Source organism: Aquarana catesbeiana, linkage group LG01 (genome assembly GCF_042186555.1).
Source record: "Aquarana catesbeiana isolate 2022-GZ linkage group LG01, ASM4218655v1, whole genome shotgun sequence".
Taxonomy (NCBI): Eukaryota; Metazoa; Chordata; class Amphibia; order Anura; family Ranidae; genus Aquarana; species Aquarana catesbeiana.
The window spans coordinates 359,878,469-359,902,421 of record NC_133324.1 but is presented as its reverse complement, the minus strand read 5'-3'; the positions used below and the strand labels follow the sequence as shown (position 1 = coordinate 359,902,421).

Here is a 23,953-nt window from a genome sequence, read left to right as displayed (position 1 = left end):
ATGAAAGCCTTCACAAGGGGATTAGAAGCAAAATCCAGCAGGAGCTACAGAGTATAAAAGAGAAGAGAGGCGCCTCTAAGTGTAGCAATATGGTTACATTTAATGAAGGTATAACATTAAGACCCCTTTCACACTGGAGGCGTTTTTCAGGGCGCCTGTAAAAAGCCTGAAAAAGGCCTCCCTTGCAGCCTCAGTGTGAGAGCCCTGCAAGCAGCATCTTTGGGGTGGTGTATACAATGCTCCTCCACCACCCCTGCCCATTAAAATGAATGGGCACCGCTGCCGAAGTGCCTGCAAAGAGGTTCAGCAGTGGCGCTTTTTGGGCACATTTAACCCCTTTTTCGGGGGTTAAAAGCACCCCACTAGCGGCCGAAAAGCATTGAAGTCCACTCTCTGCTTATGTCACAGATGTCAGTCCAGGCACCGTGTCATCCCGACAATAAAGTCTGGATCCACCAGGTGCCTGGACTCAGGCTGAGAGCCTGAGATGGCAGCTCCCTGCCCCTCCACAGCCCAGCGCTCCAATGAGCGTGGAGGAACAGAGCGGAGATCTGCTGATTGACAGGCAGCAGCTCTCTGCTCGGGGAGCTGTGAGAACCGAGCCATCAGCGATGTTAGATCACTCGGTTCTCAGTGTAGAGGGCCGGGGGACCGATGCTGCATCCACCTAGGCACGTATGAAACTGAAAGGAAAAAAAAAAAAAAAAAACACCTTTACTTCTCCTTTAACCGGTTCCCGACCGACTCGCGTAAATATACTGCGGCACAATGGCATCACTGCGCAAAACCTTGTATATATACGGGGTTCCTTTAAGAGCCGCCAGAGGGTATGCGTGCGCCAGCACGGGGATTTGAACACACTGAGGGAATACACATTTAACCCCTTGATCACCCCCTAGTGTTAACCCCTTCCCTACCAGTGACATTTACACAGTAATCAGTACATTTTTATAGCACTGATCACTGTATAAATGTCAATGGTCCCAAAAATATGTTGTGTGTCTGATCTGTTGCAATACCACTAAAAATCGCAGATCACTGCCATTACTAGTAAATAGTTTGTAGACGCTATACCTTTTGTGCAAACCAACATCATACGTTTATTGCGATTTTTTTTTTTTTACCAAAAATACGTAGAAGAATATATATTGGCCTAAACTGATGAAGAAATTTGTTCTTTAAAAACATTTTTGGGGATATTTATTATAGCAAAAAGTAAAGAAATATTGTTTTTCAAAATTGACACTCTTTTTTTGTGTATAGCACAAAAAATAAAAACCACAGAGGTGATCAAATACCACCAAAAGAAAGCTCTATTTGTGGGAAAAAAGGACGCAAATTTTGTTTGGGTACAGCACTGCATGACAGCACAATTACTAGTTAAAGCGACGCAGTGCCAAATTGTAAAAAGTGCTCTGGTCAGGAAGGGGGTAAAACGTTCCGGGGCTGAAGTGGTTAAGGACTGGTTGCAGTACCTGCCTTTTCTTCACTGGATAAACCAAGGTCACTGCTAGGGCAATAATCATTTTCTATGTGTCCCGTTCACACCACAATGCTGGTATGCTGTGTAGTGCAGTGAGTTAAAATGCAGCACACCGTGCTTGAATCTGGAACAATGCCTTGCAAAGTTACTTACACATGAAATAAAAGATTTTTTTTTTTTTATTTCTGCAACACAAAAAACCAAAGCTCTATTGGCCATACTTCTCCTGGGAGTTGTGATGGGGATCAAAGAATTGCACTTAGTTCTCCACTCCTGTGACCCATATTTCCTCCAACAGCAAGCTAAAGTTCACTGTTGGCTGACGTCACTCAGCTGATCCAGACTCTGGGGAGATTTTGAATTTAATGTTAGGATCCACCCAGATGCCTGGAGCAGCAGCTGGCTCGGCCTCTCAGCACGTCACTAAGATCCTGAGCCAGCACCTCCTGCCCCCTCCACAGTCCGGAGCCCAAGTTAGCACTGGAGAAACAGAGCTGGTCATACTCTTAGATTTTTTGCGTTCAGCCTGTAAGCTGCACAAGATTACACCAACCATGCAAAATAAAGTGGATGGATAAATCTGCTGCTGAGGCTATTTTATTCTGACAGTCAGTGCTGACAGCTGTCTGAATACAGTGAGTGCTGCCCAACAGTGACTTTAGCTGATTAAATGCAGTTACTGGTCAGCCGAGAATTATCCACACGTCTCCTTTGTTTTTGAGATTGAAGGATACTAGGCAGTAGGGTGCCAACAGGGCCACCCACTGCTCGAATGTCAGCTGATTCATTAGAAACCATCTGAAATTCCATGTGTGTGACCAGCACTCACCAGTCCATGCTCCTTGGACATCCATGCTCTGCCCACTGAGGAGCTGCACAACCACCAACTGGCACTGTAGTCAGTTCACCCTTGTGCAGAGGCCACCTATTTTTGTATAACATTATAAACAAGCTTTCCATAGGAATAAATGAGACTCTCAATGCCTGCCAGAAGGGACTGGAAGAACGGCTGCAGCAGTGGCTATGTGGTCTCCAGTTGGACGTACAGCATAGATCCAACTCAAACGTGGACAAATTAGTATAAGGTCCACTTCACAGTTTTGCGCTGCAGTAGCACAATATATGCGCTAGTTCACTTGGGTGCCATTCATTTGAAATGGCACCCCAGCACATCTGCACTGTAGTAGATCACAATGGGGTTTATTAACTAATGGGTGCGAGGGGGAAAGTGGGGTAAATTGTGGGCTCGTTAACACCAGCAGCATGCAATATAGAAGTGCCACTGGTGTGCAATGTGAAGGCAGCAAATATTAAAATCACTTTTTTTTTTAATTTAGAACTTTATTGAATGTCACACGGGGGTTTATTTACTAAAGTTGGAGAGTGCAAAATTAGGCTCACTTCTGCATTGAAATCGTTCAGCTGCCAGGTTTTTCTGTCAAAGCTTAAAGCAGAGTTCCACCCAGAAACTGAACTTCTGCTGATCGGATTCCTTCCCCCCTCCAGTGTCATATTTGGCACCTATCAGGGGGGAGATACCTGTCTTACCCAGGTATTTTCTCCCACTTCCGGCAAAAGAGCCATGTCCGCCTCCTCCTCCCCGCTGTCTTCTGGGAGACACACAGGTCCCAGAAGACAGCAGAACCCACAGCGCGACTCGTGCATGTGCAGTAGGGAACCAGAAGTGAAGCCAAAAGTCTTCACTGACTGGTTCCCTTACCAAGAATGGCAGCAGCGGCAGCACCCGTGAGTCGATCCGGAGATCAGCTATGGGTGCCAACATCACGGGCTCCCTGGACAGGTAAGTGTCCATATAATAAAAGTCAGCAGCTACAGTATTTTTTTTTCAGTGGTGGAACTCCGCTTTAATTGAACAAGCTGAAGATAGAAGCCGATTGGCTACAGATCCTGAGTGCACTAGCTTAAGGCCCCTTTTATACTTTTGTGACTTTTCCTGCAACTTTCGACATCAGGGTTGCATGACAAGTCATACCCCATGATTCCCAATGATAACATTCATATCTGTGCAACTTCAAGTCGCACTGACTTGAAAGTAGTCCATGTACTACTTTGGTCTGACTTTGATGCGAGTTGAGATCAACAGATCTCAAGTTTACACAGGAATTCCCTGAAATCGCAGCAAAATCGCGGCAGTGTGAAAGGGGCCTTAGTAAATCTACCCCAAAGTGACATTTAAATTAATTCTATCAGCTGCAGAATAGTGTGATGTGGTGGCTTGCATTGGACCATGCTGTGCTGAAAAAAAACTTCCTCATGCCGTTCCTTTTTCCAGCGCAGTGGTGTGAAATACCAGCGAACAGGGCTTTTTATGCTGTCTATGCATTGAGCAGAACTGCCCAACACATCTGCTGTGCAAGGGTCCTAAAGCTATGAGGGTGCAGGCATTTAAATATTAACAGGCATAAATATTTTACAGGCATTTTATAAACTTAGAATAAGTTCTTGCCACTTTCCCATGCCCAGGGAGCTGACAGTGCAGTGTACAGCCTGCCATACAAGTGAATAGCTGCACTCGGCTGTGCTCTTTACCTGCAAATGCTTGTCCGATGTATATGCCAAACCTATACATATTTGGGAAGATTTACTAAAAATGAAGCACACAGAATCTGGTGCAATTCTGTATAGTAATCAGTTTCTAACTTCAGCTTGTTCAATTCAGGCTCCTTTCACACTTGTGCAACCCCAAGTCGCAGGTCATGTGGAATGCTATGTATGTCTATGAGAGCCGTTCCAATTGATACTGCTGAAGTTGCTGCAACTACGGAAAAGGTTCCTGCACTACTTTGATTTGACTTCAACGCCAGAGAGTGTAAAAGTCTTATCAAAGTGGGACTCCAAAGTTGCACTGGAAATCGCACAACTTTGAAGTCAGCTAGTGTGAAAGGAGCCCAAAACCTACAAGCTGATTGGTTACTATGCACTGCTGCACCAGTTTTAGTAAAGCCCCATACACACAGGCCAAATATCGACCAAAATTAGCCGGTACATTAAATACCCCAGCCAACATTTAGCCTGTGTGTACAGGTCTTTGTTTGACAAAAGCCGATTTCACAACTAGCTTCTGTTGAACAAGCATGCTGGAACACCAGCAGTGGATCGGCATCTGCTCAGCACTCTCAGCCAATATGTGCAAGTACAGTGGGCAGATTGCTGTACCAACATTGCATACTTAGTACAGAGACACTTCCTCAAAAGCTGAAGGAAAAAAACTTACCGTGTGTATCAGGCTTTAATCTCCCCCAGCCATTCACTTATAAGGCAGGCTGTACACTGCACCGCAGAAGAGCGCCTGGAAATTCTACTAGATAGGGATGCATCAATAGCGTACCGATACCAAGTATTTTCAGAGTGCTCGTGAAAATGCTCCTGTTATGGAAACCGATACTTTGTGGTGCAATTTGAGCCCATACAAAATGAATTGCCACAAATCGCACTGCATAGAATTGCATGTGATTTGAACAGGAATGCGGTGTGATTCCTGCCTGAATCGCATGCGGTTTCACACATTGTTTCTATGTGAAGCCAGGCTGAAGTCACTATGAGAAGCGTGCACACAGGAGCAGTGGGGAAACGGCATGCGATTCAGACAGGAAATGCACCGCATCAAATCGCATGCCATTCTTTGCAGTGTAATTTGTGCGCATTCCTTTTGTATGCCAACGTACATGTTCCTGTAAAAGTGACTATATGTCTAAGTGCTGAAGTGACCACCAGCTGGAACCGTGAGCAAGCAGAATGGGGAATGTCACCAAGCACACCATGGGTCTCTTAAAAAAAAAAAAAAAAATGGGTCCAAAGCTTTATTCAGCGATCGCATGCCTTGTGATGCTGATTGTTGTAATGGTGTAATAGCTGAATAAAGCTACGGACCCATTTTTGAAGACAATTTTTTTTCTTTTTTACTAAAGCTGGAAAGTGCAAAATCAGGCTCACTTCTGCATAGAAACCAATGAGCTTCCAGGTTTTATTGCCAAAGCTCAATTGAACAAGCTGAGGTTAGAAGCTGATTGGTTTCTATGCAGAAGTGAGACTGACTTTCCACTCTCCAGCTTTAGTAAATGAACCCCATTGTGTGCAGGTGACATTCCTCATTCACTATGTATGGACACAAATCGCACCGCAAAGCGCTACTCAGTATTGGTGAGTGCTTGACCAAAAATATCAGTATTAGTCAATAAATAAAAATAATAAAAAAAAAAAAAAAAAAAAAAAAAGGAAGAAGAAGGGGTATCAGTGCATCCCTACTACTAGGCATAGAAATCTCCAAGTGAATACTTACTGCCTTTCATACAGGGGAATAGCTGTACTCTTATAAACGCAGATGCTGCTTTGTGTCTGCATTTACCCACACAAGTGTGCGTCGGACATAATCAGGGGTTTGGGAAATAAGTTGGACGCTCATGTGTGGGTGATGAGTACGGCCGCTTACAGCCATTCCCTTGTACGGCGAGCTGTCTGCAGCACCTGCGACTCCATGGACACGGAAAATCTGCGTCAATTTCCCCTAGACAGATCAGCAGCCTGTGAAATCTGTGTGTCCGAACCACAAGGCTACGTTCACATCAACGTGCGTTTTAGGTGTGACAGCCCATTGACTTGAATGGACTTCCTGTCACTCCACAGTAGCTCACGCACCTTAGCATGTCTTTTTAATTTGCCCAATGTGTTTGGGGTGCCATTAAAAAACAAAACAATGCATGCGGTGTCATTTTGGCCAGCTTCAGCGACATATAGGCGTGCATACGACCCAAGAGAAGGGCAGTCCGAGGGGGAGGTAGGTCCCCCTTGTAATGAAGGCTCCACAACTCACCGTGCCCCCATCTTTCATCAGGATCTTCTTGACAAACATAATCCGGTTGGCGCTCCTCTTCTTCTTGTCTTGGCTCATCTTGCCCTCTTCATCGTGCCCAGCTGACCCCACCGAGGCTCTGGTGACTATGATGGGGGCTGGCAGTGCCAGGGGCTCGGCGGTGTCCAGGGCTGGCGGCCTGCTGAGCTCTATGGTGGCCACCAGGAGGGCGCTGTTGTCTGCGGGAGCCGGGTGCAGGGAGAGCGGGTACAGGCTGCAGTAGTCGGCCTCTATTAGGGGGAGCTGTGCGGCTTCCAGCAGGATAGGGTACTGGGCAGGCGCTATACACTCCGGTCCGGAGGGAGGCTCGGGCCGCTCAGCTCCGGTGCCCTCTCCCGGACTTCTCTTGTCCCTTGAGGGATCCAGACTCCAAGTCCGGTCCGGCTGGACCTGCCTGCTAACACACTCACTGACCGGCAAAGTGCGGCCTCCGGCTTCTCTTCTCCAGGAACGACTGCGTACTCCCACCACTCACCGGATACGCGTCACTCTCCACACCGCCCAGACTGCCCGACACTTGCCGGTGTTTCGTCAGATTCGGCGACCCGTCAGAATGTGTACCGGAAGTGACGTTCCGTCGCCGCCATCTTTCTACACAGTAAGGATACAGTGAGAAGGGGGGAAGCGGACATCTTGTTACACCCACCGGAGTTTTGCATTTTACACTTATTTTTTTTAACAGTAAACTGAGTTTATATAGTGAAATACAGTAGGTAGAACTCCGTCTGACTGTTTAGATGTTGAGTCCTAAACACGACGCGTCACCGGACGGCTGCTGCGCGCACTGTGAACAACAGGGGGAGCCCGTCACACCAAAACAAAGCACCTGGCTGCAGAAAGTACGCAGCGCCTTCTAGTGGTGACCTTCCATGGCTGCAAATATTCCACAGCCTCTGATCACTTCTCAACTGCCACTGATCTGCATGGTCTCTGGGCTGGGCCAGTTAGAACCAAAGCACCACAGGTTGTATTAGGGCTCATTCACATCATAATTGTATCCATTAAGGCATGTGTGTTGCCAATGTGCTTTTTGTAATGTGTTGGTGTGCATTTTACACGCATTGCATTTGTTTTTGGGTGTATTTGCTTTGCATTGCGTTGCATTTTTACACAAAAAAGTAGCACATTTTTGTTTTCTTTGGTAAAACTCAATAAGGGCCAGTTCACACCACATGCAGTCCAGTGTTTTTTTCTGCATCAAAAACGCATGAAACGTAGGTTATATGGTCTTTAACCACTTCAGCCCCAGAGGGATTTACCCCCTTTCTGACCAGGCCATTTTTTGTGATTCGGCACTGCGTCAATTTAACAAAGCAAAGCCCTGGATACACATGTTACATATCGCCGTGCATGCCGGAGTAAGAGCAATAATTCTAGCACCAGATCTCCTCCGTAGCACTAATCCGATGACTGATAGGGGGCTTTCGAAGTTTCGCCTATAGAAGATATAGGGTAATGAAGTTTGTTGGTAGGGCAGGGGGGAGTGGTGTCAGTTGTTTTTTGTTTTTCTTTTACAATTTAATTTGTTTATATTTTTTGCATTTTTTGTTTTTATCAGCCCTGTTGGTGGGCTTTGGTGAGATATCAGGGGTCTAAACAGACCCCTGATATCTCCCTTTTGAGACAGCAAAACAGATTTCCCAGTTCCTTTCTCAGCATTGAAGATGAATGGACAGGAAACAGAGGCTCCTGTCCATTCATAAACTGAAGCATAGTAACACACAGTTTACTATGATCTGTTATCAAAGGACACAGGTACACAGGTTTGATCGGTAGTGAACGCTCTCTATGTCCCATTCAGAAAAGGAAGGGACCAGTGAATTATATATTTACTGGACACTTCATCCGCTCTTCATCCTGACAGATCTCCCCAGCAGCCAGCAGGAGAGGAGAGGTGGGAAGCCGGATGCAGGGGACGAGGGGGGGCGGAGAAGGACACGGAGGGGGGCCGGAAAGAACAGGGGGGCAGAGAAGTATACGGAGGGGGACCCGAGGAGAACAGGGGGGGCGAAGAAGGACACAGAGGGGGGCCGGAGAAGGACAGGGGGCCAGGGGAGTGGCCAGAGGAGGAGCACTCAGGGAGCAGCTGGGAATGATCGGTGCGGCAAGAGGGACAGCTGTGAACAGTGATTTCCCTGTATAGCTTTTTAGCCAACAGCTGAGGGAGGGAGAGAAGGAGAAGCGGCTGTCACCTGAAAAAGCTATACAGGAAGATCAGTGTTCACAGCTGTCCCTCCCGCCGCACCGATCATTCCCGGGATTTCAGGAGGCGCTTGTGGGTGTCTGGGAGCCGCAGCAGAAATGCAGGAGACTTTCGCACTTCGAGGGAGACTTGGAATGCCTGCATTAGGGCAGTTAGTAGTAGGTCCAGGCAGGTTTAGGGTACCCCCATGTATGCCCTAATAAAGGTTTTAACCCCTTGATCACCTCCCAGTCAACTCTTTCACCCCCTGTCACAGTGGCATTAGTATAGTGTACAGATCTCTTTTCTGATCACCGTTTTCGTGTCACTTGTGACTCTAAACAGCATTAGGGCAGTTAGCGGTAGTCCCAGGTAGGTTTAAGGTACCCGCCATATAGTTCCTAATAAAAGGTTTAACCCCTTGATAACCCCCAGTTAACCTTTTTACTCCCTGTCACTGTGGCATTAGTATAGTGTACAGATCTTTTTTCTGATCACTGTATTAATATCACGGGTTAGCTAGTTAGCGTCAGTTAGGTGTAAGTGTCAGTTAGCTTCAATCCCAGACAGCATCAGATTTTAACCCTTTGATTGCCAGTAGCGCAAACATACGCATAAACCATACACCTCCCTTACTAGTATAGTGTTTGAACGGCTCAATATCTTTGATCTGATCAGATCTATACTAGCGTCCCCAGTAGTATAGTGTTCCTAAAAATGTGGCGTTAACAGGATTAGCCCAGACACCTGCCAGTACCTGCTAGCCCCTCCGCCCAGCCCAGCCCACCCAAGTGCAGTATCAATAGATCACTGTCACTTACAAAACACATCACACAAAACTGCAGCATTAGCAGAGTCACACCTGATCCCTGCTAGCACTAACATTTCATTTTTTTGTAGCAATTTAAGCAGTCGCTGACAACCAGTTGCTCTTTTACCTGTGAGTCGCACTAGCTGTACCTATAAATTTAGTGGCCAAAATGTCCAAACAGAGGTACACTAGTGGAGGCCTAAACGTTGCTGAGCATGACAGATGAGAGCGAAGGGGTAGCCTCACTGTCAGATTCAGGCTCAGTGTACGAACCCGTAGAGAGCAGTGGCGCCCTGACAGATAGCTCTGATGACCGAGTAGTGGTCCCTGCTAAGGTCAGGCGTACCCGACCCCGTTCTTCTGTTGCTGAGGTGCAACAACCGCAGGGTTCTCATGTGGAGCAGAGAGCCAGTATTAGTGCCACTTAACTTTCTGGTGAACTAGCAAGCACCTGTGGTCTAGTACATCCTGGTCATAGACAAACCAGCACTGCAGTATCACTTGGTGACGTGGCGAGTCCCATAAGTGCAGTTCAAGCTGGTGCGGTGGCTAGCACAATGTCAGGTACCTTTTCCGAGGCCAAGATGCTGAGAGAACTCCCCATGTGGTTAAGTGCAGTATACCCCTGAAGGTTGTACAGAAGGTATAGGGCTCAAAGAAGCATGGGTTGTCAGCAGGTTGAGAAGGCTTGAGCTGATCATCACTTGGAGACCTTGCTTGAGAAGACGACAAGGAGTAATCCGGACACTAGTAAAACCCTGGCTGAGGGTATAACACAAGAGAGCAGATTGGAGGCTGTGGTGAGGCCAGCTGAGGGTCAATCACAGGTAAGTGATAAGCCAAGCTGGGGGGTCAAACACTGGTAATCAGGCAGGTGCAAATATAGCAAGTCAGAGAGCCAAGCCAGGGGTCATACACTGGTAATGAGGCAGATGCAAGTATAGCAAGTCCGTGAACCAAGCCGGGGGTCAAACACTGGTAATCAGGCAGGTGCAAGTATAGCAAAGTCGGTGAGCCAAGCCGGGGGTCAAACACTGGAGAGGAGATCAGAGCAGGTCAGGAGGCAAGCCGAGGTCACAACAGGAATCACTTGAAAGTATAACACAGGGAAGAGCTGAAGACAATCCAGTAACTTGGGTCAGACAGAGGTAGCCTTTTATAGGCCAATAGGGGGAACCATCTATCACATGTTGCGTCTATGATGCCCATTTCTTCTACGGCCTATTCTCTGAACACTATTTCTCTGACAGTGCCCCCCCCAAGAGGCAGCCTCCGGATGCCCAAACTAGCCATCTTTCTTGGATGTCTGTTGTGGAAGGCTTGTATAAGACGTGGAGCATGCACATTGCTAGAGGGCTCCCAGGAATTATCTTCTGATGGATACCCCTTCCATTTGATGAGGTATTGTACTTTCCTCCCTCTTTTTCTGCAGTCCATAATGGATTTCAATTCAAACTCCACCTCGCCTTCTACCAGAACTGGTAGTTCTTCTCTCCTGGGAATGGGACTTGGGATCACGAGTTTTAGTAGCGAGACATGAAAAACTGGGTGACACTTGTAATAGGCAGGTAGTGATAATTCAAAGGCCACCGGATTTATCATTTTCTTGATCTTGAAAGGCCCAATGAATTGTGGTCCTAATTGCCGTGATGGGCAGGATATTTTAAGATTTACAGCAGACAGCCATACTTCATCTCCTTCTTTGAAAACAGGGTTGTCCCTTCTTTTTTTGTCGTGGTATTTTTTATAATTTTCTTGGGCCTGTTGCATGGCTTTGCGGAGTTGCTGGTAATTGGTCTGGATGAAGTTTATCCGATCCTGGACCGCAGGTACTGAAGCTTCTGGTATGGAATTGGTTAAAAAGGAGGGATGGAACCCATAATTTGCCCAAAAGGGGGATTCATTGGTGGCAGTATGCAAGGAATTATTAAAGGCAAACTCTGCACATGGAAGAAGGGACCTGCGAACAGGTACAAATACACTGCACATTGCTTCAAGGTTTGATTTGTCCTTTCTGTCTGGCCATTGCTCTGTGGATGGTATGCTGATGAAAGAGATACTTCTATTGCCAAAGATTTGCAAAGATCTCTCCAAAACCTGGAAGTAAATTGTACTCCTCTGTCGGAAACAGTGTTGTCGGAAACCCCATGCAATCTAACGATCTCTTTGATAAAAAATATTTGCTGTGTCTGAGGCAGGGGGTGTGCCAACCATTGGTAAAAAATGTGCCATCTTTGAGAGGCGGTCCACTACCACCAGGATGGTAGTGAATCACTCGGAAGGAGGTAAGTCAACAATAAAGTCCATAGAGATCTTCCTTCAGGGCTGTTCTGGAATGGGCAAAGGACCTAATAGACCCCAGGATTTGGCATTGGACCCTTTGTTGCATTGGCACATGGTACAGGAACTGACATAATTCTTACATTCCTGCTTCCAACTGGGCCACAAAAAGGAGCGCTGTATAAGGTCCGATGTTTTCTGTACCCCGAAATGACCTGCAAGCTTGTGGTCATGGAAGGTTCTTAAGACTTGGAGTCTCACTTGTTGAGGAATGAAAATCTTGTCCTGAAACCATAGCAACCCATCTTGATTCTTCAGGGAGGAGACTTCAGGTTCAGTGCACTGGTTGGAGGCTTGTCTGATTGCTGTCTTCAGATCAGGTTGGATGAGAAAAAAGTTTTGTGCAGATAAAATGGTACTGGGCTCAGTTGTCTCAGGGATATCTGGAAACATTTGGGAAAGGGCGTCAGCTTTCCTATTCTTGGAGCCTGGTCAGTAAGAAATATGAAATATGAACCTGGAGAAAAAGCTTGTCGGGGTCTTAGATGTTTCGCTGTTCTGGGGTACTCCAAGTTCTTATAAAATCATGATCAGGTGAGCAGCCACCTCCAGCAAATACCTCCATTCCTCCAAAGCGAATTTGATGGCCAATAATTCCCGGTCGCCCACATCATAATTCCTCCCTGGAGGAGTCATCTTCCGAGAGGCAAAGGCGACAGAGGGGAGAAGAGCCTTAGGTCCTTGGCGTTGGGACAAGATTGCTCTTGTAGCTATCTCCGAGGCATCTACCTCCAACACATAGGGCAAGGCCGGATGAGGGTGCTGTAGTATTGGAGCAGAGGTGAACAAATTTTTCAATTTATCAAAGGCTATTTGCTCCTCTTGAGACCACTGAAACTGGAACTGCTGGCGAGTCAACTGGGTAATAAGCGAAATGGTAGTGGAAAACCCCTTCACGAACCTCCAATAAAAATTAGCGAACACCTTTTTTGTCTACAGGGGCTGGCCATTCCAGAATTTCGTTTACTTTTTGTGGGTCCATTGCAATTCCTTCAGTGGATATAACAAGTCCCAAAAACTGTATGACTGTTTTCTCAAAGTCCCACTTTTCTGCCTTGGCGTAAAGTCAGTGTTCCCTGAGAGTTGCAAGTACTTTCTTTACATGGGTTCGGTGGAGTTCCAATGTGGCAGAAAAAATGAGGATGTCGTCTAGATAGATGATGACAAAGTTGTCAAGGAATTCTCGAAAGATGTCGTTTACCAGGTGTTGGAAGGTAGCTGGAGCGTTGCACAGTCCAAATGGCATAACAAGGTATTCAAAATGACCAAACCGTGATCTGAAAGCTGTCATCCACTCATCTCCCTCTCAAATTCGAACAAGATTGTAGGCTCCACGTAGATCCAGCTAAGTAAAGATCCAAGCAGTTCGGAATCTCTGGAAGAGTTTTGGGACAAGAAGGAGCGGATAACGATTTTTAATGGTGATCTTATTAAGATCTCTATAGTCCACACAAGGTCTGAGAGTACCATCTTTCTTCTCAAACGGATGAACTCTTGGTGACCAGAATCTGTAATGGTGAAGATGGATCTGTTTTCCTGAGTAACGGTCCGGAATAGGGTAAGGAACCATCGGCTAAATGGACTAGAAGACTTTGCCTTCTAGTCCATTTAGCTAGTCAAAGATAGTCACGTGGAGCTCCCTGACTGCCCAGACTGCATAGGGAGCAGTGCTAAGATTGTTTTGGACTTTGTGTCTCCCTTATTCGGAAAAAGGGTACCACTTGTACATGGACAATTATTACACAAGCGTGACACTTTTTAGTCACCTTTTTGATTCTGGAATTGGCGCATGTGGCACCGTGCAATCTAATCGCCGGAGCTTCCCCCAACGGCTTGTAGAATCCCGACTTAGACAGCGGGAGAGAACCTGCTTGAAGTGTAATAAATTGCTTGCAGTGAAGTAGAGGAACACACGGAATGTTTTTGTTCAGTCCTCCATTCACGCAGATACCCTAATCGAAATTCCAACGGTGACTAGTGTTGTTGTGAAGCCCCTCTGTGTCCACGAATACAACCTTAACGAGGGAGGGGTAGACTTCAACGACCAGATGATGGCAGCATTTTTAATCTCCCGTAAGGCCAGACGCTGGTATAAAAAAGTGTCTGTATACTTATTTCAATTGGCTCTGCTGAACGTTTATGTGCTATACAAAGCGTCAGGGTGAACTGGATCCTTCCTAAAATTCCAGGAAGAGATCATCACAGCCTATCTGTTTCCAGAGAGGGCTGTGGCCCAACTTCCCAATGCAAATGCAGTGAGCCAGCTGCATGAGAGGCATTTTCCGGATGTCCTCCCTGGTACCCCTACCAAAAGATTACCCCAAAGAAGATGTCATGTCTGTAGAAAACATGTTTATAGGTGTGACACCCGCTATTATTGTCCCTCCTGTCCTGACCAACCTGGTCTCTGCATCGGTGAATGTTTCTGTCCCTACCATACACTAGTTGAGTATTAGCATAGGGTACAGCACGGCACAGTCCTAGGGCACACTTACACAGAGTCTCAAAAGATGTTAGATGGCCATCGCATTTTGAGAGACCCTCAGCTGGAACGTTTATAATTACAATAATTGCAAATAATTGCAGGTATGTCCTTTTTTTAATAATCAAATTTTTTTTTCCATTTTACAATACAACAGTCTTCATACATTGTTACAAACAAAAAGAAAAGAAAAAAAAAAAAAAACCCTCATCACTCACCCCAAACCCTTATTACATTACATCTTCTACTACCACATTCGCTTAAATCTTATCCCTCCCCCCCCCCTTCCCTTCCAAACCACTTGGTAATCCTGTAGTTACTCCTTCCCCCTCCTCCCTTTGTGCAAGAAGACCTCTTACCCTTCGTGAGAAGGAGAGAGAGGAGAAAAGAAAAAAAAAAAAATAGGGGGGGGGGGACACAAAAGTGCATAAGTGTACATAATTGGATAAAAAGTGTTGTTACCCTTTACCCGTCATATTAAAAAAAAACAAAACCCGTGTTTATCAATTATTTAATTTGTGTAGAAGGCCCTCATAGGCCAAACTATAATGCCCCGTACACACGGTCGGACTTTGTTCGGACATTCCGACAACAAAATCCTAGGATTTTTTCCGACGGATGTTGGCTCAAACTTGTTTTGCTTACACACGGTCGCACAAAGTTGTCGGAATTTCCGATCGACAACCACGCGGTCACGTACACCACGTACGACGAGACTAGAAAAGGCCAGTTCAGAACCAAGCGCGGCACCCTTTGGGCTCCTTTTGCTAATCTCGTGTTAGTAAAAGTTTGGTGAGAGACGATTCGCGCTTTTTCAGACTCGTGGCTTTCAGATCGTTTTCTGCTGTTCAGTTTGTGCTTGTGGGTTTGTATCTGCTCTTCAGTGCGTGCAGTCAGTTCGTATCAGAGTTTTCTGTGTGATCTTGCCTGCTCGTTGCTGTTTTTCAGGTCGCTCTTCACAGGCCTTGCTGTTCTTCAGTGCGTTCTGTTACTTCGTTCTGAGCAGCCGACCGTTTTCTAGCCATGTTTCGTATGCGTGCTCCTCGTACAGTTCGTGCTGTGCGGGGGCTTGGTGTTGGGGTCCTGACCTTGACACAAGTCCAGTCCATGAACAGGGTGGGGAGGAGTTCATGGACCAAGAATTGGTTGCTTCAGCGTCACCAGTTCTCTCATATGCTTTTGCTCCGTGAGATCCGTGAGAATAATCCTGATGATTTCAGGAACTTTCTCAGGATGACGGCCCCCGTGTTTCACCGTTTGTTGGCTTTGCTGACCCCTTATATTAGCAGGCAGGATACCTGCATGAGGCAAGCCATCACTCCGGAGCAGAGGTTGGTCGCTACCTTGCGGTATTTGGCCACAGGGAGAAGCCTGCAGGACCTCAAGTTCTCGACAGGCATCTCCCCCCAGGCTCTTCTTTGTGGACATTTACTGCTTGTGTTTGTTTGAGCTGACCCTGACAGAAATGTGTGGAGTGCAGAAAATATCGTGATTGTGTAACCTTATACAAAGCACTGTTGGCTGTTATTTACTAAATGCAAAGACACTTTTCACTACAAGTGCACTTGCAACTGCACTGAAACTGCACTTGTAGTGCAAAGTGGATTTCCCCTTAGGAAATAACCCCCATTTTCTCATAAAACAACAATTACATCACCCCAAAAGTGTTGTAGCGTGACACAATAATCCACACATTCTTGATGAGCAATCTTTTTAATACCTGCACAATCACATGTGCATTTACCAAAGGTTTTTCTGACAAACCAACATGTTTGTTGTATAACAATTTTTGTGGTGTCATTATCCAAAATCAAAATGTGCATTTTATAGAAAACAGACCTGTGTAAAACCAACAAGAAAGACACAAATCTTGATCTTACAAAGTTCACATTTGGTATTACTGGAAGGCAATATCAGACATGAGTATTTAGGAACTGTGTTTGATATAGCGTTCAGATGGGGAGAAATCACCCCTGGAAAAGCCAAATTTGGAAGATGCACACAAATTTCCCAATGTCAACATGTGCTAGCTGCCATCACGGGGGATCAAGGGATGTGTTTTGGGGGAGAAAGCCCTTCCTCACCGCTACTTTATTATTGAGGAAGGGGTTGCACCCCCAAAACACGTCCATTGATCTCCCATGATGGCAGATAGCACATGTTGACACACTGTGTGCATCTTCCAAATTTGGCTTTGGGAAAAATCACAAAAACATTTCGCACATTGGTGTCCTTTTATGAAACTGAGATCAGCGGCGATCCCGAGTCTCACCGCTGATCTCAGCGCTTTACCAGTTTATGAAACTGAGATAATCAGCGGAGAACATGTTCTCCGCTGATTATCTCAGCACAGTGAGAATTCACAGAAACGGCCAGTTTATGAAGGTGCGATCTCCACACCTCACTGGCGATCTGTGACAGAATTCTCACTTTCTGATTCACCATTTCAGAAGTGGAGAATCAGAGTGAGAAGCCTGAAACTGGCTGATATTCTGGAGAAAGAAAGAAGTCTTTTGACTTCTTTCTTTCACCAAACAGTCAGAGCACACCTTCCCCACCATTACACACCCCAAAACCAGCAGGATAGGAATTTATAGTGTATATATATATATATATATATATATATATATATATATATATACATATATACATATATACATATATATATATGTATGTATGTATGTATGTATATATATATATATATATATATACATATATACATACATATATATATATATATCTATATATATATCTATATATATATAAATATACATCTATATATATATATATATATATAGCTATATATAGATACATATATATATATATATGTATCTATATATAGCTATATATATATATATATTTTTTTTTTTTAGATGTTCACGTCTCTGGCTGGGTTCACACTTGTGCGATGCGTGAACCAGCGTGATTCCTGTGCGGGTTTTCACATCGCACCTACATTGACATCTGCGCACCACTGCGGGTGTCAATGTAAAGTTAATGACACCCCCAGATCATTTCACAGATCGCAGTGCGAACTATGTAATGGTGCAGGAATCGGATCGCATGGGTGTTCACACCCATGCGATCCGATTCCAGTGCGGACCAAATAAAGGGTCCTGTACCATTTTGGTGCAAATGCAATATGATTTAGGGCCAGTTCCCACTGCTGCGGTGTCCGAGATCGGATGTGATTCGCACCGCAGTGCAAAATCACATCCGATCTCTGTGCGATGCGATTTCAGCCATACAGATAGTATTGCTAAATTTGCATTGCCCTCGGACCAAACTCTTACAGGACCCTTTTTTTGGTCCACAGCAGAATCGGATTGCATGGGTGTTCACACCCATGCGATTCGATTACTGTCCGAGTTTGCAGATCGCACTGCGATATGCGAACTGATTTGGGGGTGTTAACTTTTAGGCCCAGTTCACACTTGTGCGATGCCGGACATCGCACAGGCATCGCATGTTATTTGCAGCACACTGCCATTCACATTACATGCGATGTCTGTGCGGTGCGATATCAGCTGTACAGATAGTATGGCTGATATCGCACCGCATTCGGTGCAAACACGCACAGGACCCTTTTTTCTGTTCGGACCAGAATCGGATCGCATGTGTGTTCACACATATGCGATCCGATTCATGTCCGAACTGTCAGTTCGCAGTGCGATATGCAAGCTGATCTGGGGGTGTCCTTAACAATGTATTGACGCTCCACAGCGATTCGCATATGGCAGTGTGAACTGACATGCGAGTCGGTGCGATGCGGGAACCCGCAGTGGATTCGCAGTGTTCTCGCATCGCACCAGTTTATCAATTTTTATGTTTATCTATAATGAAATATATTTTACTTTAATTTATTAATAAATATTTATACTTGTATACTTTATTAAAATTATTTTTTTAATGATTATAAATGTATTTTGCATTTATATGAATGGTGTATAGCTGCATTACATATGTGCATTACATTCATTTACTATACACCATTCACATTTAAATAGGGACATGTATGATCTTTAAATATTGATAAAAACAATGTTTTTTTTATAATTAGGTTAATGTATATTGTGTAGGGGGAATTTAACTTTATTATTTTATTAATATGTTGGGGAATAATGTGTGCTGATTTGTGTTAAACTTTTGTATTTTATGGTTCCTCATACTGTAATCCCGCTATATCACGCGAGATTACAGTGAGAGGAGCCATTCTCAGGAGTTCCCGGCGTTTGTAGATCGCTCCTCAACTCAACATGAGAAGCGATCTACACACTTTCATAAACAGGCACTCAGAGGAGAGCGATCTCCTCTGAGAATGCCTGAGAACTGAAAAGCGGTATTTTACCGCACTTTCATAAAAGGACACCATAGTAGCACACAAAAGAAGAAAGTGATTTGGAGGGGCTTTAAACTCGCCCCAAAACATCAATGATGTTTTTATATTTTGGAATAACATCATTGATGTTTTGCTTGATGTTTTCCAATTGTAAATTACACCCCATGATCTCCCCGATCAGGATCTGGGCACTTTCGGATGTGAAAGGATCTGGATCCACAACCTCACGATCACCTAAAAAGAGAGGAAACTCAAAATAAATTAGGTTTCAAAAAAATGCCGCAATCCATCTCTTATCTGAGCCTGTGGTCACAGACACTCACCTGTTGTGGTGACTAGTTCCACCACGTCTTCTTCCTCCTGCTCATCTTGTGTTGGGGGGATTTCCCCTTCTTCCAGAGGGGGGGGAGCTCTGGTCTCCTCGGATGAGGGGTGTCTTCCGAGTCTTTTCTCCCCTATGTAAAACAAAAATGGTATAATTAGCACACAGATATTTGATGGCAGAACTATAAAGATGAAACATTGCTTGGAAGTGGGGTACAATTATCTATTTTAGCAGAGTTCCAAGATGTAGCTTTTTTAGTGTCCTTTGTCAAGCTGCAATACTTTACCTGTTTGGTAAAAGCTTCACAGATGTAGCCCCCCCTATAGTATACACTGGAGCACCTGTGTGGCCCCCTAATAAAAATGGTGTTCTTGTGTCCCACACTAGTGCTCCAGTGTCCAGATGTGAAAACAGCTGCTCAGTGTCCTCTCCGTACACAGAATCTAGTTTGCATTTCATTCTAGTAACAAAGCCATCTACACAACCCAATTCTTTGAAGACAAGTATAGGGCCTCAAAATGGTGGCCAAATGCATATGGCCTAAACAATGGTATTTTATCGTCCGAAATAACAATGTGTGATCCGAACGAATAATGTGCCCATGAACATGAAAGTTGCCATTTTAAACTGTACAACAGTTCCTAAAAGCACATGGAGCAGCACGAACGTAATAAACATAAAGAATAGGAACACAGCACAACTACTTACTTTTTTGCAGCACTCTCTGGATCTTTCTGTACTGCTCATGTACTCGTAATTTCAGGTCCGACCACCGCTTCCTGAGCTGATCTTTCGATCGTCGTACCCCGAATTTCCGGTGCAGACTCCTGACCACTTTCGCCATGATCTTGGCCTTTCGGACATTGGGGTTGGGGTAAGGCCCATACTTTCCATCATAGTCGGCCTTCTTCAGGATGTCCACCATCTCCAACATCTCCCAAAAGGACATATTTGAGTCCTTTAATCTCCTTCTGGATCGGGACGTTTCAGGCTCTGGCCTTTCCTCCTCCTCCTCCTCCTCGTTGCTACAATTAGCACAATCCTGCTGTCTATCCGCCATGTGCTCTTCCTCCACTGCGCCGAACGAAAAGGGGCGGGGAATAGACTAGAAAGAACGTCAGGGGCGGGCGGAGTTATACGCATGCGCAGTGTGTATAAATCGTAACGCGCGCGTCTTACGTACGATCTGTGAGCGGAGGAAGGAGCATCGGAGACGCCGATCGGGCTAACGAAGGTAGGATCTAAACTTGGGCCTATACTGCTTCGAAATGGAAGCCTATATTGTAACAAGATTAGGGGAGTTTGGCCTGACATTAGGCTTTGTCTTGTGTTGTGTCTTACAGAGAAAATGGATGGGTTCAACGACCACAATTTCCTGCCCCTGTTCATAGACAAGTACAGGGAGCTGCCCTGTCTGTGGCAAGTGAGACATCCCCACTATAATCACAAACAGAAGAGGCAGGCAGCGCTGGAGAAACTGCTGGAGTTGGTGAAGCCGGTGGTCCCCACAGCAACCATCCCTTATTTGAAAGCTAAAATTGGTGGCCTGAGGAGCACTTATCTTAGGGAGCGCAAGAAGGTCACAGATTCCCAGAGGTCCAAAGCTGCAGCAGATGACATTTATGTCCCCAGGCTGTGGTACTATGAGAGACTGCGATTTCTGTCAGACCACACTGAAGTCAGGGAATCCCTCTCCACTCTTCCATCCACTCTTCCTTCCACGCTTCCTTCCATCCCAGCTGAGGCTTCCGATGTCCAACCTGGGCCTTCCAGCCAGGAAGAAGTGGAGGAGCCCAGCTGCAGTCAGGTATAGCATTCTTCGACAGATTTCTGGTCAATAAATAAATGATGTTTATTAGATGTTATTATTGATCACTAATTGCTGATTTAAAAAAGTGCTTTACATATCAATAGACAGTAGTGGGCACCTAAAATTGGGAAAAGAATGAAAACTGCTGGGCTCAGAAGGATAGTCTGTTATATTTGTTAACATTCAATTTGCAGCAGTCAGGAGGTGAAAATTGTGTGTGATTGATGAATAAAAAACTAAAACTATGTCCCTTTTTCATACACAGGAAGACCTCAGCCAGGAGGAGGTTGTGGAATGTGGCAGTCAGGAGGAGGCGGGGATTAGTGGCAGCCAGGAGGAGGCGGGGCTAAGTGTCAGCCAAGAGAAGCCAGGGACAAGTCGCAGCCTGACTGAGTCTCAGGTCCCTCCCCTCCGCCTGCCATATAAACGAGCCAGGAAGGCCACTCCCAGTCCTGTGCAGGATTCAGCATACAGGCTGATCCAGGAGGCTTCGGCGTCCCTCCGAGCCTTCCCCAGTCCTGAAGAGGCCTTTGCCTGCATGGCTGCCACAAAATTGCAGGGCATGCAGGAGGGTCAACGCAAGATCTCCGAGGACCTGATTTATAAAGTCCTTCGTAAGGGGGAGAGTGGGGAACTGACACACAAGACGGATGTCATTGAGATCGACGATCCTCCTCCTCCTCCTCCTCCTGCTGCCACAACTCCACCACCACAGCAAAAGGCTGGAAGGAAGCGTGGAAAGAAGACCTGAGAGTGATTGCCCTGGGTTCAGTCTGGTCTGACAGAAGCTGTAGTCTCTCGTATGACCACAGCCTGGGGACACAGATGTCATCTGCTGCTTTCCGGATCTCTGGGACTTCTGGACCAGACTGCCCTCCCTTATGATATGGACTCCTCAGGCCACCAATTTTGCTTTTAAATAGTTGATGTCTGCCCCGGGGGTCCAAGGCTTCGCCCACTTCTGCAGTTTCTCCAGCGTTGCCTCCCTCTTTGTTTAGTTGTGAGCCCTTAATAAAATTTTTTTGGGTAAATTCTACTCTCCTGTGTGTGTTTTCATCCAAAAAGGACAGTTTGTTGGTGACGATTCAGGTACATTTCTAAAGTACAATGTGAAATTAACAAGGGACAACAACACCAAACAATCTCCTACAGATTAAATAGAACAACATATTAGTGGTGTTGTGGGAACTTGTCACAAAAAACACACAAACATTTTCGGGAATACAAATCAAAATCACCAAAAAAATAAAAATAAAAAAGAGAAACACAAAAAAAGAATCTACATTAAAGTCCAAAAAAAAAAAAATTTTGTTGTCAGATGTGAGAAATCAAAATATATTGAGGGAATCCCGATAAATAGTAACGAAATAAGTTTGTGAGAAGTGTGTGTGAATATGAGCAGCAAAACTACTTAATTCTTGTCACATTATAAAGAAGAAGAGAGTGCGCTGTATTAAACCATTTTGAACATTGCAGCGTGACGAAAGTGCTGTATCCATTCCGAACGCTACGTTTACCAGAACGAGCTGTCCCGTGTCGGAATTTCTTATGAGCATGCGTGGCACTTTGTGCGTCGGAACAGGCCACACACGGTCGGAATTGACGCGATCGGATTTTGTTGTCGGAAAATTTTATCTCCTGCTGTCCAACTTTGTGTGTCGGAAAATCCGATGGAAAATGTCCGATGGCGCCCACACACGGTCGGAATTTCCGACAACACGCTCCGATCGGACATTGTCCATCGGAAAATCCGACCGTGTGTACGGGGCATAAGTGTTATTACCCTTACCCATCATGTTATCTCGAGAGAGAAAAAAAAAAAAAGGGGGAGAGGAAGAGGAAAAGGGGGGAAAGGAAAAACACAGGAAAACCACAACCGCACCCCCTCCAAACCCTCCCCCAGACAATGGGCCAGCGAGCTAATTCCAATATTCCTTTCTTTTTTCCATAGGTCAGTATCTTTTATTTTACATATTTACAAGGGCTGTACCTCCACCTCCTTCTCATTTTAATCATCTCCGTCTTTCTTTTTCCATCTCAACTAAACATTCCTTCCAGCCTGCCCATTTCTTTTCAAATTTCCTTTGTTGGCCCTTTACCATATGAACCCATCTTTCCGCTTCCATTATTATGCTCACTTCCTTTCTCCAATCTAATATTGAGGGACCCTGTATCTGTTTCCAAAATTTCGGTATAATTTTTTTCGCTGCGTTTAAAAGGTGAGGTGTTATGCCCTCCCGATACTTTCTATTAGAGCCCGGCATCCCATGGAACAAGTAATGTAGTGGTTGAAATTCCAGGTGTCCCACCATCAATTTCTTGATCCATGGAGACACCGACTCCCAGAATCTTTTAATTACTGGGCATGTCCACCACAGATGGAGAAATGTGCCTTTCTGACCACATCCCCTCCAGAATCTATCACTTATGGTTGGAAACATTTGTGCCAATTTGACTGGGGTCCTATACCATCTTGACAAAAACTTGTACGCCATCTCTTATACCTTTGAGCTGATGGATGAGGAATGCGTTAGTGTAATCATCCTTTTAATTTGATTGTTAGTCAGTACCTGTCCCAATTCCTTCTCCCATTCCCTTATATAGTATGGAGTTGTACCTTCCTGTCCTTTAAGTATTCCTTTATACATTTGCAACAGTACGTTCCTGGGACTAGATCTCTGCACACATTGTTTCTCAAATATGGTGAGAGAGTTCATAGGTCTTATTGATGATTTGCTTTTATTAAAAAAACTCACTATTTGATTGTATTTCCACTCTGCCATATGCACTGTCCCATATCTAGACACCATCTCTGTCAGAGATAACAAAACTCCGTCCGGGAGCAAACCTGCCACAGGTGGAATCTCCACTTCCACCCCAGGCCCCCAGATATCCCATCTCCTCCCCCGGGGGGAACCAGGTGAATCCCTCCAGAGGAGCCAGAGGGGATATCCAGGGGGCATAATCCCCATTCTTATTCAACTTGTCCCAAACTTCCAATGTGTTCTGGGTTAATGGTGACACCCATTGAGACAACCCTCTTGATAGGCTCTGAATCCAAGGTGCTCCTGCTAAATTCCTCCCTGCCATTGCATTTTCTACTTGAACCCAAAGTTTTTTATGAGTATCATGGCGCCAGTTCAAAATCCAGACTAGACTCATGGCCTTATAATATAAGGCTATATCCGGTATTCCCAATCCCCCCTCGGCCCTACTTCTTCTCAGAAGGTCGTGGGCTAATCTGGGTCTTTTATCGTTCCATACAAATGTCACAAACATCCTACGCATTTGTCTGAAAAAGGATCCCGGTA

General features: G+C 45.4%; 2 protein-coding genes across 2 annotated transcripts in view; one reads left to right on the top strand and one right to left on the bottom strand.

Moving 5' to 3' along the window:
- The window catches only part of LOC141146459 (hippocampus abundant transcript-like protein 1), a 136,238-nt gene extending 129,425 nt beyond the window's left edge, over positions 1-6,813 (bottom strand). The window contains exon 1 of the mRNA XM_073632960.1: positions 6,315-6,813. Within this exon, the coding sequence (XP_073489061.1) occupies positions 6,315-6,392 (78 nt within the window). The 5' untranslated portion in view covers positions 6,393-6,813. The remainder of the gene's footprint in view (positions 1-6,314) is intronic.
- Positions 6,814-7,222: 409 nt separating this feature from the next.
- The window catches only part of LOC141146432 (kelch domain-containing protein 3-like), a 177,504-nt gene continuing 160,773 nt past the window's right edge, over positions 7,223-23,953 (top strand). The window contains exon 1 of the mRNA XM_073632958.1: positions 7,223-7,317. Within this exon, the coding sequence (XP_073489059.1) occupies positions 7,223-7,317 (95 nt within the window). The remainder of the gene's footprint in view (positions 7,318-23,953) is intronic.